Here is a 20,856-nt window from a genome sequence, read left to right as displayed (position 1 = left end):
ATGATTAAGTGATAACAAAAACACATCCAAAGAATTTCGCACAAATCTGACAGTATTCAAAGTGATTTACTCATTAAACGCCTTCAATCCTCACACAATTATCTTATGTGAACTATTATGGCAACCTCATAGACCAAAACCAAAAAAACCAAAAACAAAAGCTGGGTACAGAACACTCAGGTAAGTCTCTTGATATTATTCTGGCAGAGAGGGATGCTGAGCTCCAGCCATCTCACTCAGAATCAATGCTGTTGCTGTTTGCACTCAAAACCATGTGACCTACAATGGTGTCTTTCTGAAGTGGTGTATGTGTTGCTTACACTTGCAACTGTTTGCCATTTTTCATCTCAAATACTAAAATCACTCCTTGGCAGCTGGGCAGAAGAGTTCAAACTCTGTAAAACTGGCTTTTAATTAGGGCTGGAAACGCCCAGGCCAAGGGATTGAAATCACCTGGTACGTGATGGGACACGTCTACTTACACATGTGCTTACTGTGACCTTTCTGTCTGTAATGATCATTTTGTATGGTCCATGAAGGATGTTACAATATTCAAATGGCCCTGGACAGAAAAAAAGGGTCCCCATTCCTTGTCCTATCGCATGTAAACGACTAGTCACCTGCATCGCCAGAACAGGTTAGGGGCAAATTCTCTTTCTGGGGATGTCCAGAGTCATATGCAGAGCTTCTGTAACTGCTCTCCAGCTTGCCAAACTGAGCAAAGTCTTTCCTGTTCTTCTTATGTACAATCTACTGTGCTTTACTTCGTAGTTTATGAAGTTTTACAAATGTATGCCTGCTGAGTATGTGGGCTGTTTCCAATGCTCTGTGATGATTAGTACTGGAACAGATAACTAGTGCACATTTTGGTACCCTTGAATGTTTGTGTCAGGTACAGTCACAAACCTGAACTTACTCAAGCAAAAGCTCTAAACCTTTTCCTAAAGCTTAAGGCACATTCTCTTAAATTTCTTTAAAGAAAGGCTACACCAATTCATATTCCCAACAACGGTACTGTAGTACCCATCACAGGATGGGTTTATAGGACAGAGCACAGATGTTTTTCCTTTTATTTTTGTCAAATTGACAAGAAAAAATTATCTCAGTCTTATTTACATTTATTACTACTAAGGTAAAAAGGATTTTTACATGAATTCTAATCAGTTGCATGTATTATAAAAAGATCTGATATAAAATGTCTACAATCCCGATTCAGTTTTCCACTGACCAGTATTTATAAATAAAATATAGCAAAAAGAACTAATAATTTCAGGAATAGTAATTTATAAACTGTGATTACTCATACATGTGTGTCTCTTACTAGCAAGAAAATATGAACATTCATTGTGGGAAAGTATTTTCTCTTGCAAACTTATTGGTACTGAACATTAGTATTTCCCATGGTAATTAGAAAAGTAAAAAGTCAGTACTAACTTTGTGGTTCATGATTTTTCCATAAGTCTCCACCAGCGATTCTGCATAGAAGGGTGTTTCTCCGTAGAGCATCTCATACATACAAACCCCCAGGGACCACCAGTCACACTCAGGCCCGTATCTGCCTTTGCCATCTTCCATGGCTTGAAGAATTTCAGGAGAAATGTAATCCGGGGTGCCAACTGCCACTGAGGACTGGACCTAAAGAGGTGTGTATTTTTATTAGTACACTGTAGAATATTAAAGATAAAATATTTTGTCTTAAAAAGTTATACTCACTCTCTCTTGAGTTACACAACAGACAATATAGGTTATAACTACTATATTTTTGTTTCCTGGCATACAGGTATGATTTACTATAATCTCCAAATGAGTAGGTTTATAATACCATGAAACTTTCATTATAATAACTATTATTCAACTGGCTACAGTTAGGCACGCTTACAGTAAGGCTTGTCTATAAACTCAGCTATTCCTCTGGCTTGTAGAGGTGATCTTGGAATGGATGTTTTATGAGACCCTGGTTGGATCCATCTTTAGCTGGGAACTATTTACTGTCGTGCTTGACGCACTTCAAGTGTTTAGAGGGATGAAGAAATTTTCATATTGAAAAAGAAAGTGCAGCTCCATCCACTTGTTTTTCTTAATTGCTGAGGGAATAATTAAAGTATTCTTTCCTACTTTCCTTAAAACACTGTAACTATTATTTTAAAATTATTATTCATTATTATGGCAACATACAAAGAACAAAACTTGCCATCGTAACCATTTTAAGCATATAGTTCAGTGGCCACAGTATATTCATGTTGTTGAGCAGCTGATTACCATCATCCATCTCTACAAGCTTTTTTTCTACCATGAAACAGTAATTCCCCATTTCCCCTCCCCTATGCTTGGACATTACTGAACTTCATTCTTCAACTCTGACAACTCCAGTACTTCCTATACATGGAATTCTACAATTATACACTCTTTTTCCTTTTAGGAAGGTCATTTCACTTAGCATACTACCCTCAAGGGTCCTCTATATTGCAGGCATGCATCAACTTCCTTTTCTGTACAGGGTGACTTGCACCAACACTACATTTTGCTAGTCCGTTCAGCATGTTAGAAGGCCTGTGACAGCAAATGTTTTTCTCCTAGTCCACATGCTGCCTTTTCATTCTGCATCAAATGTGTCACTTGATGCAGAAGAATTTTTGAAGAAAAGAAAAATGTATCTTTTTAAAAAAATTTTATGCTATTCCCAAGAAACAAGTATCAAATTTAGTATCACAAATCTTTCCCTAATGCTTTCTTCTTAGTTTGTAGGTTTTGGGGCGGGGGGCTCTTTTCTTTTCTTTTTTGTTGTTGGTCGTGGGGCTTGAACTCTGGGCCTGGGCGCTGTCCCTGAGCTCTTCACCTCAAGGCTAATGCTCTACCACTTGAGCCACAGTGCCATTTCCAGTTTTCTGGTGGTTAACTGGAGATGAGAGTCTCACAGACTTTTCTGCCTGTGCTGGCTTTGAACTTGGATCCGCAGATCTCAGCCTCCTGAGTAGCCAGGATTACAGGCATGAGCCACTGGCACCTGGCTTAGTTTGTAGTTTTAATGTTTATACTTATATCTTTGATCCCCTTGAATTAATTGTTGTATGTGTTATAAACTTAAAATTCTTATTTTCATTAGAAATGAGGCAGAAAAACTTACTGACTGTACTTTTAAATAAGCTATAAATATTTTTAAAAATTAAAAGATGTTAAAATATTTAAAACAGAATGTGTAATTCCTAAGGAAGTAAAACTAAACTTTACTAGGAAAATGGCACAAAAGAAAATGAAGGAAACAAAAGGATGCATGTAAATATACAAGCAACACCTAGAAATAAATACAAATAAACATAATCACAAAATCCATAAATTTATTAAAGTATTGAAGACAAAGGTTATAGGTATGGTAGTACACACCAATAATAGGAACACAGACTGAGGAAGGAGGGTGAAAAGTTTAAGGCCAGTTTGGATTACACAGTGAGGCGCTGTCTCAAAAACCATAAAGACAGCTACTCAGAATTACAGAAGGCTGAGATTCAAAGGATCACAAATGAACACCAGCCTGGGCAGGTATGTCCATGAGGTTCTATCACCAAAATATCTACCAAAAAGCAGGACTGAAGATATGGTAGAGTGCCAGCAGAACAGGTGCAAAGTACTAAGTTCAAACCCCAGTCCTAGAGGAAAATAAGGGATGTGGTAGTAGTAAAGGGATAGAAAGGATATATCAGGTGTATATGAAACAAGAGAAATAGAAGTAGCTATCAAAATATCAGTTCAAATAAATTCCAAGGTTAAAAAAAATCACTATTAATAAAGCCAATGTTGGTGACAGACACATACAAAAACCTGCACCAAAAGCAGTGGAGAGCCACAGTGAATCCCATGATAGTATGACAGGCAGCCCCAGAATAGCAGCTCTGCAGTAGACCACAGAACAAACACATCTGATATACTACAGTTCTAAATATGCGTGGGGGACATTCTAGCCTACTATAAATTAATTCTGTCATCTTATTAAAAATATCTTTAATCCACCTTCACTTTAGAAGGGTAGTTTTGCTTTATCTACAATTCTCAGTTTACCTTTTTCCTTCCCACACTTTAAAGATGTCATTCTATAATTTATCATGAGAAATCAGTGGTTATTCTTATCATCCCTGTCCTGTATATAGTATGTCCAATACCTAAACCATCCAGGCTACACTGCCTTTTCCTGGGATTCTGTATATCATTATGCCCATATGCAGTTGTTTGATCTATTGACCTTTAGGCTGAATCTTAATGATCATGACTGAAATAGACTGTGATGCTAATAATGGTATGTGAGGGTTATATCATCTTCTGAAGGAGAGTAATTCTTAAGTATAGATAGATGACTGAAAATTTCCTTGAACACACACTGTGAGTACAAGGTCTGCAAATCTACAACGCATCATAAGCCCCTCACTTTGGCCTCACTTTGAGGCTATAGAACAGGTTCAAAGTGGGTCTTAAGTGTTAGAAAAGATTAATGGCTCTCAAGGGGAAAACAACCATCTCTTAGCATTGTTTCTCCTCCAGCATCTGCTCTATTTTCAAGTGGGTAACCCCATTCCTTGGTATATCTCCTCTGAGCCTGACTTTATTGAAAAGCCCTACTGTAAGTAAGTATGCCCAATGTCTTTGTGGAAGAAGTTGAACCACAGACAGGAAAACAGGTGGATGACTGAATAAATACACATGGTTTCTGAAACACAGAAAGAAAACATTAACAAGGGGACATGTCTATAGGTAAAATAATTTGGGATTTCTTTTTATTTACCGTTCCATCTTCCATCAGCTTCAGACAAGACCCAAAATCTGCTAAACGAATATGTCCATTCATATCCATCAATATATTGTCAGGTTTAATATCTCTGAAAAAAATACACACATTAAATTCTTAGTTGGGAAAATAAACCTAACCAATTGTTTGGTAAAGAAAACCTTGGTAAAAGATATTTTTTTTTACTCAAAAATCTCAAATTTTTTTTTTTTTGCCATTCCTGGGGGGCTTGAACTCAGGACCTGGGTTCTGTCCTTGAGTCTCTTTGTGCTCAAGGCTAACACTCTACCATTTGAGCCACGGTGCCATTTTTTACTCTTTTAAGTAGTTTATTGGAGATGGGAGTCTCATGGACTTTTCTGCTCCAGATAACTTCAAACCGATCCTCAGATCTCAGCCTTCTGAGTAGCTAGGATTATAGGCATGGACCACCAGCACCTACCCAGCTCAAACTTTCTTTTTAAGGCAATACTCTGAGGGGAAAAAAATCTGTTTATAGGTTGAAATTCTACCTTTGATTAATATTAAAAACCTTAAACACCAATGATGTCTGTTATTCTAGAGATAACAATTAGTATTAATTCTCATTCTTGATGGAAACAATAGTAGCACAGGTGACACGACACTGTCAAAAGTCATCACTGAAAATTTTGTATGATTTATCAAAACTTCATACTTGTGTGATTTATCCTATATGCTTCAATTTTTTTAATATCCAAGGGGTTACATCTTAAAAATATGACACTGGAGTGATGGAGGGAGTTTTTAATACAGATTCCATTTCTTTAAATGCCTTTACTAAGGTACAAATATTTGTAATTTTAGTCTACTGTATACATTACAGTGGTGTGTATTTTTATGATAAAATACACACATATATGTCCATATTTTCAAATTTATTACAACACAGTTCTTCACAGTCTTAGGAATTTGAAAATCTATTATATGTAGTTATATGTATATGTTATACTATATAATTATGTAATTTACATTTGTAGTTGCATTCCTCAGAATCTTTCTAACTTTTCTCTTTTGTTCCTGACAAAAACAAAAGAACAGTGCTTATTTGGCACTCTTTCCCATGCGGTGTTCCAAGTGCTTAATACTGATGACTACGTAAGATGAGTACAACTACTTACTCCACAGCACCTAAAGCATCAGGATCAAGGCCAGTCAGGACTCAGAGCAGCAGCCTGGCTCCCAAATCTATATGCCTTACTCTACTTAGTCTTTTAATTAGATATTTGCATCCTTAATAACTATTTCAAAATAACAATTTTCAATTTACTGATGACCCTCTCCTTATTTCTATATTTCATCTATTTTTAATCTTATTTTTGCCAGTCCTGGGGCTTGAACTCAGGGCCTGAGCACTGTCCCTGGCTTCTTTTTGCTCAAGGCTAGCACTCTACCACTTGAGCCACAGCACCAATTCTGGTTTTTTCTATATATGTGGTGGTGGGGAATCAAACCCAGGGCTTCATGTATACAAGGCAAGTACTCTACCACTAGGCAATACTCCCAGCCCCAGGTTTTTTTGTTGTTGTTTTTTTTGGCTTTGTGAACCATAAGTCACAATTATAGATACCATACTCACATGGAAAGCTCCATTGGCTCATTCCATGGAAAGTCTCAACATATCGCAAAATGAACTTAAGAAATCCCCTGTTAGGTTACTTGGGCATCAGAGATTAAAGGATGGTGGTTTGAGCCTAGCCAGGAATAAAAAGGTTTGTGAGATTCATCTAAACGCGTTGCTGGATGTAGGGGTATACACCTGTCATCCTAGATATTGGGGAAGTACAATGGTTGGGTGCAGTAGCACCTGTCAGAAAAGTTACACAGAAAAGCACAAGTAGCAGAACTGTGGTTCAGGCCAGCCTAGGCATAAAGCAAAAACCTACTTCAAAAATAACCAGTGCAATATGGGGCTGAAAGCAAGGCTCAAGTGGTAGACTGCCTGCCTAGAAAGCATGAGGCCCTGAGGTCAATCTTAAATTAGGGAGAGGAAAAGAGGAAGTGGAGGGCAGGGGAGTTCTAATGAAATCTAAGTCTCTTCCAGGGTTCTCTGTCTTAGTTAATGGAACAAGAATCTAGAAATAATGTGTAGCAAAGAATTAGTATTAACCTTCGAAATCTAGTACTTTTCTCATTTTCAGTCTACTTCATATAATTTTATAGTCATCTCAATTTTACCATATCTAGCTAGCTACTCTTGTACTGAACCTACACTATTACAGTATCCTGGAGAGGATAGCTGTAAAATTCACTATTTCTATAACTGGTCATTCAACAATGTGATGCTCAGTCTCCATGAGTTAGGCAATTTTCTATGGTGGCTTTTGGTGTAGAGCTCCACTTTTATTCTGTTGTGGTCTGATAGGATTCTGGGCATAATTTCAATATTTCTGAATATGTACAGATTTGCTTTGTGGTCTAAAATGTGATCTATTTTGAAGAATGTTCCATGTGTTCCTGAAAAGAACGTATATTCTCATGCTGCTGGGTGAAATAGTCTGTAGATGTCTGTACGTCTAGTTTGTCGATGCAATTTATTTAGTCCTGAGCTTTCTCTGTTGAGTTTTTGCTGGGTTGATCCATCCAGAGGCAAGAGTGATGTGTTAAAGACATCAACAATCTATGTGTTTGGATCTGTGTGCTTTTACGGTTAGTAGTATTTGTTTGATGAGGTTGGGTATCCCAGCATTTAGTGTATAGGTATTTAGAATCGTTATATCCTCCTGTAGGAGAGATTCTTTTATTAGTATGTAATGTCCTTCTTTGTCTTCTGACTAACTTTAATTTGAAGTCTGTTTTTTCTGATATTAGTATTACAACTCTAGCCTGCTTATGGGAGCCATTTGCTTGATTTTATCCCAGCATTTCACCTTCAGAATGTGTTCGTGGGCAAGATGTGTCTTTTGAAGATGGCGGATGGATGGATCTTGCTTTTTGTTCCAATTAGTCATCTATGTCATTTAATTGGAAAGTTAAGCCCATTAATACTGACAGGACTAAGAAGTGTTTGGTAGCTCCTGCCATGTTATCCTCCTTCTTAGGGGGCTGTTCTTCATCATTTCTTACTATATTTATCTGGTAAGGAGCCATTTCTCTGCCATATCACGCTCTTGTTGGCTTTTTTATGTACAGTGTCTTCTGTAATGCTATAGTTTGGTGGAAATAATTTGTTTCTGTTTTTCCTTGTTGTGGAAGGTTTTTGTCCCTTGGTTATGAAGCAGAGCTTAGCGGGGTACACCATTCTTGGTTGGAAGAGTTTGCCTGTAAGGCATGGCACAATTCATTCCAGGCTCTCTCTGCTATCATGGTCTCGGCTGAGAAATCTATAGTTATTCTGATTGGTTTTCCTTTACAGGTAATTAAGTTTTTCTTCGTGACAGCTTTAAGGATCCTTTCCTTGGTCTCTACTGATCCTGTGCAGATTACAATGTGGCAGTGGGATGTTCTTTTCTGGTTTGTTTGGGGTTCTAAAGGCTTCTTCTATCTGAATGGGCCTATCGTTTTGGATGTTTAGGAAGTTCTCTGCCAGAATTCTATTAATATACTTGCTATCCCTTTGGCTTCTTTGTCTTCCAGTTCCTCAATACCTATGAGCCTTAAATTAGATCTTCTGATTGAGTATTGAAGCTCCTATAAGAATAATTCTGGTTTCTTAGGTTTGTTCTGAATAACTGTCTATTATTTCTCTACAATATCTAGACTATCTTCGATTCCAGAGACTCTGTCTTCTACATCATCTAATCTGCTGTCAAGACTTTCTATTATTTCCCTGCCTTCTAAATGGTCATTTCTATGGCTTTAATCTCTTCATTGAAGCTTAGAATTCTGTCTTGTATGGACTTCCTTACTTTCTTGATTTGGTTTTCAGTGCCTTCATTCATATCTTTTAAAATTTTTAAGTAATTAATTTATTTTGCCGGTTCTGAGTCTTAAACTCAAGGCCTGGGCACTGTCACTGAGCCTCTCTGTGCTCAAGTCTAGCATTCTATCACTTGAACCACAGCACCACTTCCAGCTTTTTCTGTTTATGTGGTACTGAAGAATCAAACCCAGGACTTCATGTGTGCTAGGTAAGTACTCGAACACTAAGTCACACTCTCAGCCCTCTCACATCCTTTAGCTAACTAATTTTTCATTAGACTCCCTTTCCTTCTCTTAGAATTCATTTAGCTTTCTATTTGTGGATTCCATGAATTCCTCTAATGTTAGCTCCTCTTTAGTTAGTCTCATTACACTCACACATAGCCTTATACTGGCTTTTATGTCTTTTCATTCAACATATTTATCAGCAGTATTTTTAAAGCATTTTGAGAACTATCTTCCAGATCTTTCATTGATTGTTCTATTTATTGCCTGGTTATTTTGAGTAGGAGTTGAGGTTCATGGACTTGCCATTTCCTTGTGTTTCTATGGTTTGCTCTGCCCATTTGTAAATGAAAGCAAATCCAATTCCATAACAGAACACAATTTTAAGTCAAAAACTAACCCAGAGCCCTGTAATTGCACAGACTTCAGAGGTACAAAGTCATAGATAAGTATTCCCCTATGTAACTCTCCTTTTCTTCTTTGGGGGAGGGCTATTGTGGCTCAAGAGAAGAGATTGTGTGTGTGTATATATATGGCCAGTGAACACATCTGTTGTTAACAATAATACAATCTGAACTGAAAGGATAACAGGATGAGCCAATCAGACACAGTCAAAATGGAAACAAATACAGTCTAACTCACAGATAATTAGGTATCAACAGACTAAAGAAAAGGAAGGAGAGAAGGACAAGAAATAAAGGAAAACACATTGAAGTAAAATTAAAAGAAATTGTGGAGGTGCAATTGAGAATAGAAAAATAAATATAAGGAAGAGACCTAAGATGTGAAATAAAAAAATTTAATTATATAATTATAATAATAAATGTTCTAAAAGACTAAGAAACATAGCGAAATACAAAATTGAAAAATCAAACATAGAGCCAGAATTAAGTATGTACACAATTAAGAAAGAGGCCTAGTAATCACCATAGATTCCATATCGAAGACTAAGCAAAATAGTAATTAAAAAGCAAAAAAAAAAGGGGAAGGGGAAGGGGAAGGGGAAAGGGGAAGGGGAAGGGGAAGGGGAAGGGGATGGAGAAAGGGAAAGGGAAAGGGAAAGGGAAAGGGAAAGGGAAAGGGAAAGGGAAAGGGAAAGGGAAAGGGAAAAGGAAAAGGAAAAGGAAAGAGAAAGGAAACCTCTTCACAAAATACCTGCCTTTTTGGGGCTGGGGATATAGCCTAGTGGCAAGAGTGCCTGCCTCTGATACACGAGGCCCTAGGTTCGATTCCTCAGCACCACATATACAGAAAACGGCCAGAAGCGGCGCTGTGGCTCAAGAGGCAGAGTGCTAGCCTTGAGCGGGAAGAAGCCAGGGACAGTGCTCAGGCCCTGAGTCCAAGGCCCAGGACTGGCCAAAAAAAAAACCCTGCCTTTCTTACAATGGCCCATATAGAGTGAAGGACTGAGAAGGCAAAGACCAATTGTGACAAATTAACAACTCAGAAGGCCACAGACTCTCCAGAACTACACACTAGGCAGACTGAGGCTTTGGCCTGTGACAACTGGACTTCTTCCTCTACAGATGTGAGCCCTTAATCAATGCCCTCATACACATTCTGACTCAGTGCCTGCTTCTGGAAAATACAATATGCTGCACAGAAAAAAAGAACAACAAATTCCATTTTTCTCTGGTCTGAGAAGCAAAACAATATCTGGTGTTCACATACACCCTGAGTCAGTGACGTCTTGCAAATAAAGTGGCAGGTAGCCAACCAGATGCCAAGCACTATCCACAAAGGGAGTGAAAACGTTCAGAAAATGTCAGCACCAACACCGACAATCCATACAAACTAAGACAGAACCTTGTTTACCGAGGTTTACTGAGGCCCAGTCCTGGGAGCCAAATACAAAGAGGTGGGGATGTCTAGACATTCAATATGTACAATTGATTCCTCTGGTAAAATTCCAAGTTGAGTATGATGATTAGCCTACAGGGACCCTCTGTTTCCCACTCTGCAGAGAGGGATGCTCACACCCTACAGAAGAGTAGCCCACCAGTGCAGTGAACATGGAGAGGAATATGAGCTAGCGGCTAAAGGTTAAAGTTGTGCCAACATTCTTATTCATGCTCACATTTACTTCCCTTTCAAAACTTAAGTCTTTTGAGGAATCTGCAATGTAGATCTAATTGTTTCTAAACAAATTAAGACTGTTTCTAAAATAATCAATATTAAATTGCCATTACATATGAAATTTTCCCATCTATAGTCAGTAATGGCCTTTCCAATATGGCTCCTGAATCCTTCTTTCTGACAAGACCTCAGAGTTTCTGGAAATTTATCTGCAATTTGACATGACTAGATATACCAGGCTCATCTTGTCCCCTTCCTACCTAGGTCTGGAATTAATCATTTCTCCAAGAAGCCTGTGTTCCTCACTTCCTCATCAGAAGCAATCTTTCAAGTGTTGCTAGTTCTTTCCACTGGAGGGGGTGAGAGATATTGGGGGGTGGGGAATGGAAGGTAGAGACAGAGAAGGAAAAAGGAGGAGAGAGGAAGAAGAGAGGGAGGAAAGAGGGGAGAGAGAAAGGAAAAGAGAAGAGGAAAAGGGGAAGGGGAGAGAGAGGAGGGGAGAAGGAAGAAAGGAAGGGGAAAGGAGAGGGAGAAAGAGGTATACATGAAAACAAAGTGCCTCCGTAGTTCATTGATACTTCGCATACTCCTGACTATAGAGTTAAGTTGTCCTCTCCTATCTTCTGTCAGCAGCAGCTCTTCTACATCAAGATCCTAATTCTTTAAGAACACAGGATAACAGAATTAGGCTATTCCACAGTCAGTTACTTCATATTATACATACAACAATCTCAAAGTTATAATAGCAATGTATCACCACTAACTTAACTACTGAGAATAGTTTGAAAGCCATTTCCATAAATTCTCCCAGTTACCAAAGCTATTTCATAGCTGTCCTTGGCCTCACTGTCAGAGCATGGCCACTAACGGCCTGTTCTCTCCTGTCTGTCTGCTTTACTCCACTAGTGACCAGATGAGGGGCACCATCAGCCTAAAGGCTCACGTCTCTTAGGCTCCTCTGGCTGTCTGACTTTCTAGAAGAATAAAAGGAAGCCATGCCCTTTACACCTGCAAGTGGTCCGTTTGCTCATGTTTCACTTCTGAGGCACCCTGGTGTCAGAAAGCTGTGTCACTGTGAGGTTTAATGACAAACCCTTTCTCTTCTCCACATAAAAGACTTGACCTTCTTTTACTTAAAGGTAAAAGTTACACTAGGATTTATTTAGCCCTGCCTTTGTCCATGATATTATAGTTATGTCACATATACTAAATTTTTATTCCTTGAATATTCCACCAACTTTTACTTTACATATTTCAAAGAACTTGAGGGAAATATTAGCTCTTACATTGAAATTTTTATCATTTTTCTCTTTTCTTTCCTGAAAATCCAGACATATGTCTACTATCATTTTTCTATATTCTGGATTGTGCTGTGAGCATTTTTGTTGTTTTCAGCGAAATTTTTGTTCAGTACTGAGATTTGAACTCAGGATTCCATACTTGCTGAACAAGTATTCTACTTGAGCTATGCTGCCTCCAACCCTTTTTGCTTTGCTTATTTTTCAAATACAGTACCACACATTTTGCCCAGGTTGGCCATGGATAAAGATACTCCTCCTACCTACACCTCCTAGGAAGCCGGGAGTGCGGCCATGCATTGCTATGTCTGGCTTACTCTTGGGAGAGAGGGTCTCACTATGTTTTTTTGCCTCCTATATCCAAGAATTACAGGTGTGTGCCACAACATCCAGTTACTGATCGTTTCTCATAAGGAAGGAAAAGAGCAGTGAATTCTTCTGGAGTTTCCTAAATCTGAAAACCTCTTTACTCCCTACTTCATTAGAGAAGAAAACTGCACTAGGTTCAGAATCCTAAGTTGATATTTTTTTTGCTTTTCAATAAGACTACAGCATTATCTTTTGCTGTTTGGTTTTTGAGACAAGGTTTCACTATGTACTACAATTTGGCCCAGAATTTTCTATGCAGTTCATCTAGGCTCGCCTCAAACTCAACATCCTCCTGTCTCACCTTCCAAGAGCTGAGATTTAGAACAGTGTGCCACTACACCCAGCCTATTCCATTGTCTGTTAGATCCTATAATTGGGTCACTCTCAGACCAATCAGTAGTTTTCCTCCAAAGGCAAAATGCTGTTCTTGCTACTTCCAAAACTTCTTTAAACAGGGAATTCCACACTTCTGTTATGACATGCTAGGTGAGGCTTCCTAGAACTTATACTGTCTTAAGTTTGCTGAAACTTCTATTTTATAAATTCATCTTCATACATGGAAACTCTGGAGCTCTTGTTGTTTCTGATTAAAACAATCTCTATTGACCTCTTGATTTTTGATTGAGTTCCCTGATCTATACTATATAACAGCCCTTCTTCTGGCAAATTCACTGGTCTGTCCCACATTACAGCCCTTTCTCCTGAAGCCTTTCAGCACATCTGTATTCAAAACACTATTCTCAGGATTAATTTTCTACCTCATTCTTAAATTTCTCTTTCACTGATGAGATTTTTCTATCATTTCAAATGTATTTGCTGTACTTCATGGTTTTTTAATGGAATACAAGTTTTAAGCCTTTAATAATTCTTATACCTGTGTCATCCTAGAATGGCATTTGGTTGACTTTTCTCCTGAGATTGAATCATGACTCTGATAGATTAATCTCAGGTCACTGCATGTGTCCTGAAGATTAGATGATGCATATTTTGAGTTGTGTCATAAACTGTGGGAAATTTTAGTGTTTTAGCTTTACCAGCAGTCAATGGCTGCTCAAAGATGGTGGAGTGTGGGGAGAGAGGTGAAAATAAAGAATGAGGTTTCTTTCTGAAGTAGAGAAAATGCTCTGGAATTGTAGCAATGGTTGTATGTACCTAGAATATGACTATTTCACTAAAACTATTTTTAAAAACTATTTAGAATTTAATATCACAACAATTTTAATGAATATGCACTGAACACCTTTGGCAAGTTACCCAAAAACCTGGAGGTCTTTCCTCCTTTGGTTCAAAAAGCTTTAGGAGGCAGTAATGTGCAAACGATCACTGACTATCAACAGTAACAAGTAGCAAGGATAGTAACTACTGCTTTTATGAGGAAAGTTATTAAAAGAGAAATTCAAAATTTTAGGTCATCATTTAAAACTGCATTTGAAGGATTTAAAATACAGGAGGAGCCAGGTGCTGGTGGTTCAATGCCCGTAATCCTAGCTACTCAGGAAGCTTGGATCTGAGGATCAAGGTCCAAAGTTAGTCTGAGCAGGAAAGTCTGAGACTCTTTATTTCAAAAAGTCAGAAGTGGAGATGTGGCTCAAGTGATAGAGCAATAGCTTTGAACAAAAATTCAAGTGATGTTGTGAAGCCCTGAGTTCAAGCCCCAGTATAGCAAAATAATTAATTAAGTAAATAAGGAATTCCTCCATTTTAAAAACTGTTTACTATTCTACCATTATTTATCTATATGGAAATCTATTTCTACTAAAAATCTTCCTTAAAAATAGCACTTTTTTCTTTTATAATAGACATGTAAACTAAAGAAAAGAAACTGGCATCTCTGTGGATTTATTTGCACAGATACATTTCTCTCTAATCCATAATTTTAAAGTATATACTTCATAATATCATTCTCTATGACAAAGCAGTATGTCAAATAGCAATGAACCTTCTCAATTACAGTGAGAAGTTTCTACTAAGATCCTTTCAGTTAAGGCAGTATGAGATCAAGGAAAAACCTTGGTCAAAGAAAGACACAGTATCAGCTGTTAACATTTTTGGTGCCAAGTCAATATTAAGACTCTCTATATAGAGTTCCTAGGTTCTGTTGGAAAGCATCACAAAACTGATCTTTCCATTTCTGTCATCTAAAACTAAAGCATATTGATAAGCAAATACAACATTCTAATCATATCAAATTTACTTTTCTTTGTTCTTCTAGAAGGATTTTATGTCTTTCATTTAACAGTATTTTTGAAGTGATAACTGATTATCTAAACTACCAAGTGTATTGCTGAGGTTAATTAACATGTTTAGGAATGAGTCAGATTGTTTCAACCTACAATTAAGATTTACTTTACCAAGACCCAACGTTGGCAGAAACTTCAATTGAACTGAGTCAGACATACCACATGCTAATGTTAAGTTATGAGAAATAACCTCTACTCTCAAATTCTGTATTCTAGCCAATAAATGATTGAAAAGACACACCTTGAAAATGCAAACTGCCTATTCAGAACATCAAAAGTAGAAATGATGGCATTCAAAAGCTTCCAGTTGAAAATTTAAGTACATTTATGGCAAAGTATAGAATCTGAATTAACAAATTATTGAAAATATTTTACAAATGCCAAAATAGAATTTAAATAAACACAAAGAGAAGATACAAGCATTTGATTAAAAGCATTCAGAGAGGATAGACCTTTATTCTTTTGTCTTCTGTGCATTCAAATGATATATTAATACTAAAATGATGATAAAACATAATGCTAAACTTAAATGATGAAAAAATGTAATACTAAAGCTAGTGCTCCCCTCCTATGTATTTGTTGCCATGGCACTCTTTCCCTAGCGAGCTCTTTCTGTCCATGGACTTGGTTGTTTCTAAGATCTTTGGGACCACTTGAGCACTTACTGTTCTCTAGCTCTGCAATGTTTAGGTACATTATTTGTACAACTATTTTTCCCCTTGGGGCTGGTACTGGGGCTTGAGTGCAGGGCTACAGGTTATGACTTAGCTGTTTTGATCACGGTGCTCTAACTCTTGAGCCACACCTCTAAAATATCTGCTCTCATTGTCAATTATCTGTTATTAGAATTAGATTTCAAGTTTATTCATAAAAGGAGGGACTATGTACAATTCTGCCATGAACAACTAGAGCACTAGGAAAACAATACAGAGAACAATGCCACAATGAGTAAATTCATAAAACTAGCCATGACATAGTGGTCTGTACTGCCTAAGAACAACTGTGACATAGTTTATCTTCTTAAACTGCAGTCTGCAAAAGATGCTAAAGTGAAGACAAAAAACATACCTCTCACATGAACAAAAAATATAGCCTAGCCCATCCAATGCCCAAAACACTAGTGAACAGGTAACTTCCCTTGTATGAAATGCACCAGCTAAAACTTCATGAACAAATTACAAAGAAAAGGGGATGATGTGGTCTGTTGTCCACAAGTCATCTTTGCTTTGTGCTCTATGATGTTTCTTCCTACCTTTGGCGGCTGAGCCTGGCTGCTGGTGTTGGCTTTATTCTGAGCTTCCAGATTCAAGTCCTGACCTCTGTCTCAATCTACTCCATGAAGCAGATTCAGCTCACCTTATCACTTGCAAATCACCAACGTGCCAATGATACACAAGAAGTTGGGACTGCAAATTTCCCTGACAGCTGGCATGACAAATCACTTCTCACAGATCATGAGGAGTCCACCAAAATATATGTGCATGACAGCAAAAATATGACAGAAACTAATTCTTGGGCTTGGCTTCCAGACTGCAAAACAGTAAAAACCAGAGGTGCTTCTTCTTCTTAAAACTTTATTTTGAAATGATTAAAACCTCAGAGGAAAGAAGTACAATGTGAAAAATACCATGTACTCTGTCACAAGTGAAACTATTTTGGTTTGTTTTTCAGAGCTGAGGACTGAACTCGGTGTTACAGTTGCCAGGCAAGTACTCTTCTCCTGAGCTAAATAACTATTATACTTTAGTATAACATAAAACTCAGGAAAATGACATAGGCCCAATACTGTTAGACCACAGAACTTACTCACTTTTCATCCTTTTTACAATCTGCAACTGCGCAAATCTATGCAGTATTTTACCATGGTAGAGCGAGCCGTGTAACCATCTCCACCATGAGGACACAAAACAAGACTTTGCTCACGTCACCTCTGCATTTCCACTCACGGCCTCACCCTCTCCTGCCCTTGCCTCCTAGGAACTCGTCATCTGCTCTCCATCCTGACAGTTCAGTCATTTTAAGAATGTTATATAAACTGAATTACATGTCACATTTTGGCATTATCTTCATGTAGCTGAACTTCATTCTTGTTAATTGCTCAGTAGTATACTCTAGCACGTGGACTTACCAGTCTGTTCAATCATTCATCAACTGAATAATAGTTCCAATATATTGCTACCACAAAATATTGCTATCACCAATGAAGCGGCTATGAATGTAGATGGACAAGTTTTACAGTGTGCATTTTAATTATTCTGGGAAAATGTCCAAGAATTGTTGAATAACTTGGAATTGGTAATTTGGAAAAAGATGTTTACTATTTTCCAGAGTATTTATCATTTAACTCTGTGTATGTGTGTCTGCATGTACACATACACACAAACCACAACCAAGCCTTGAACTCAACTTGTTTAATCAAAGCTGGCACTCTACCACTTGAGCCACACCTCCAGCCCAGCTATTGATTACTTGGTCTGGAGATGGAGTCTCACAGACTGTCCTGACTGATCTGGTTTTAAATCATATGCTCTGACCTCAGCCTCCTGAGTAGCTAGGATTATAGGTGTGAGATACCAGTGCCTGGCTCCAGTTTACATTTCTCTCAGTATATATGAGATCTGTTTCTCTATGTCCTCAGCAGTATTTACTATGATTTCTATTTCTTTTTTTAACTGTTCTATGACACTGCTGGTTTAATTAGTCTTCGGCTAGTAGCTAATGATCATTGCTCATGTGATATCTATATATTCTCCTCGTGTGTGACATGTCTGTGGTCTTCCTCTCATTTTATTATTGGATGGCTTGAGGTTTTGTTTTTGAAAGACTGATGTTATACAATCTAGATATAAGGTTTGCAATGGTTAATCTTGGTTTCAACTTGACTGGACTGATAAGACACCTAAAGTCTGGAGAACCCACCTCAGGTGTGTTTGTAATAGTTTTTATGGAGATAAATGGCACTGTGGGTCAGCAAACCAGAGTGGAAGCCTCATGCATAAAGTATTCTTCGCTGTTTTGTCTGAAACCAGTACTCAGACTCAGTACCTGACACTTTCATTCACTGGCTAGTCGTCTACCAACGAAGCAATGTCTCCAATCCCACTCAAAGAGTATTTTTTTAAGAAGGATTCTGAACTGGGTGCCAGTGGCTTATGCTTGTAATTCTAGCTACTCGGGAGGCTGAGATCTGAGAATCGCAGTTCAAAGACAGCGATGGCAGAAAAGTCCACATGTGACTCTTATTTCCAATTAACCACTCAAACACCACAAGTGGTGCTGTGGCTCACATGGTAGAGCACTAGCCTTGAGCACAGAGGCTCAGAGACAGCACCCAGGCCCTGAGTTCAAGCCTCACAACTGACCAAAAAAAAAGGGGGGGGGGGTCCTATGCAAATGCTAACTAGATGGGAATTTGTGTATACATGTTGTACATCATATAAACAAGCACATCAGTTCAGTAATGCTAATAAATAATAATAAAAACAAATAAGAGGCAACATAACTATAACCACCTTAAAATATTTGACTGATGAGAAATCTACCTAAGATGATAATTTATTTGGTAGAAATATAGCTGTGTTTCCAGATACTCCATCGTAGCCTCCAAGCAGATGCCCACAAGGACTGACCCACCTGTGTACATAATGCAGCTGATGAACAGAGTCAATTGCTATCACCATCTCAGCCAAGTAGAATCGAGCCATGTCTTCAGGTAGTCTATCCTCAAACTTGCTGAGCAGAGTAAGTAAATCTCCCCCAACATAATAATCCATAACCAGGTACTGTGAACACAAAAATGTACTTTAAGAATAATAATGGTAAAAAATTAACATTGAATGTATACCAACATCAAGTAGGACTAGGCCAAATATAGTAGTTATCACATTATAAAGTCTTGTGGCTTTTAAGTTTCACACAGCAGTAAAATAAAAAAATTCAAAACTAGTTCAGAGAGCACAGGATTGCTTTTGTGTTATCATCTATGATGGATCATAGCTTTGTCAACAATTGATAGAGTACTGAATGTTTCAACTCTCAAAAGAAAGAAGAAAGTAACTCAGAATGTAGGAAAGCCCTTGTGGTGGAGAGTATAAATATCAAAATCAAAGATCATTTTCATCATCCCTACCCCTATAGTTTCCTTATTTCACCTGATCTCTACCATCTATGGATAAAAACCTGGAAACCACTATGATACAGAAAGTACTTATTTCCACTATTTGGTTATCTACCCATTTCTGATTAATATGATTTCTGATTGAGTATAAATATCAAATAATTTTTTTCTCAAGTGTATGTGAACACAAGCTAGCTAATTTTACATATGGGCCATGTGTCTCAAGGTAGAGTGTTTGCCTCGCAACCATGAAGCAAACTCCAGTACTGCCAAAAACAAGTATCACAGATACATGTGGTATTTGCATATGTAGCACTTAACATGAAGGCCAGTAAACAGGAGATACTTAAATATCACTGGCATTACAGTGATTTTTATTACAGAATGGTTATCAGTGCCTGAGATAACAATTTAAAGAGGCTTGAAGCCAAACATAGGGACTCATACCTATAGTTAACAGCTACCTGGGAGGCAAGGAAAGGAGGGGGCCCTACTTTGAGACCAGCCTAGGGGGGAAATATTCTGTTTCAAAGAAGAAGCTAGGTGTGGTGATATACGTCTGTAGTCCCAACTACACAGAGACAAAAGTAGGCCCACTGAGGGTCCCCAAGGCAAAAAAGCCTGAGACCCTACAGTCTGGCAGAAAACAACCACAAACAAACAAACAAACAAACAAAAAAACAACTGGGGCTAGGTCTCAGGTGGTAAATCATTTGTAAGAACCTGAATTCAAACAGCACTACCAAAAATTAAAAATAAAGTCTGAAGAAAATATAAGCTTTTTTCTTGCTATACGTGAAAATGTAAAGCACAGAAAATTTATGCTAAGCCAAAGAAACTGACCTCATGCCTTGAAAATTTGGGAAACTAAACTTTCCATAACATATGGTTTACTTGTGGTATTTACTAGTATCTATTAAAATTTAAGATGTATATGCCCCCTACTCTAACACTGCCAATCTTAGAGATCCTACTAAAATATTAACTTGATTTTGGACTTATCACCTGGTACCCTCATGTGCATATAAAGAAGAGATCTTTTTCTCTTTTGTTTTTTGTTTTTTTGTGCCAGTCCTGGGACTTAAACTCAGGGCCTAGGCACTGTCCCTAAGCTTTTGTAATTAAGGCTAGTGTTCTGCCACTTTGAAACACACCTATACTTCTGGCTTTTTTGGTAATTAATTGGAATAAGAATCTCACAAACTTTCCTGCCCAAGCTGGCTTCAAACCACAATCCTCAGAGCTTAGCCTCCTAAGATTTGAGCTAGGATTATAGGCATGAGTCACCAGGCCAGCCTAATAAGAGGCTTTTTGTCTTTCCTATCTAGATCTTTCAGATCTAGAGAGCAATGCCCAAACCACAATATGCAATATTTAGCAAATGAATTTAAATGTCCCACTATTCTTTGTATCTTTGTTTTTAGTATCTGTCACAGAGCAGAATCTTAGCACATGAATGCATATATATGGCATATATTATACACAGCAATAAACCTGACAATAAACCTGGAAATAAAGGCCTGGGGTCAAAAACTGAAAAGATCTGAGTAGCATGATCAAGGAGCCGCATATTCAATTGTAACAAGTGTAAAGCTACTTAACCTTTAGCCTTGCTATCTTGGTTTTTCTTTTCATCCTTATTTATTCCCACTTGGTAGAGCTGCTAAAATTTTTAGTTTTCTAAAATCTTCCCCAACTTTTGTGAGAGTAGTTCATGATGCCAATATAAATTTAGCTCTACTTAACATAGCACAAAGCCCTTTTTAAAACTATATACAACTTTAGGGCTGGGGATATAGCCTAGTGGCAAGAGTGCCTGCCTCGGATACACGAGGCCCTAGGTTCGATTCCCCAGCACCACATATACAGAAAACGGCC

General features: G+C 37.9%; 1 protein-coding gene and 1 long non-coding RNA gene across 2 annotated transcripts in view; one reads left to right on the top strand and one right to left on the bottom strand.

Moving 5' to 3' along the window:
* Cdc42bpa (CDC42 binding protein kinase alpha) overlaps positions 1-20,856 on the bottom strand; it is a 172,787-nt gene that overhangs the window by 104,263 nt on the left and 47,668 nt on the right. The window contains 3 exon segments of the mRNA XM_048357522.1: positions 1,435-1,635; positions 4,772-4,865; positions 18,495-18,643. Of these exon segments, the coding sequence (XP_048213479.1) occupies positions 1,435-1,635; positions 4,772-4,865; positions 18,495-18,643 (444 nt within the window).
* On the top strand, positions 1,691-20,126 carry LOC125359682. Its single transcript, XR_007212601.1, has 3 exons — positions 1,691-1,702; positions 3,209-3,211; positions 18,951-20,126. It is a non-coding gene; the product is annotated as an uncharacterized LOC125359682 (long non-coding RNA).

This window comes from Perognathus longimembris, chromosome 11 (genome assembly GCF_023159225.1).
Source record: "Perognathus longimembris pacificus isolate PPM17 chromosome 11, ASM2315922v1, whole genome shotgun sequence".
Lineage (NCBI taxonomy): Eukaryota > Metazoa > Chordata > Mammalia > Rodentia > Heteromyidae > Perognathus > Perognathus longimembris.
The sequence above is the reverse complement of the archived record's forward strand: the minus strand, read 5'-3'. Positions and strand labels throughout refer to the sequence as shown.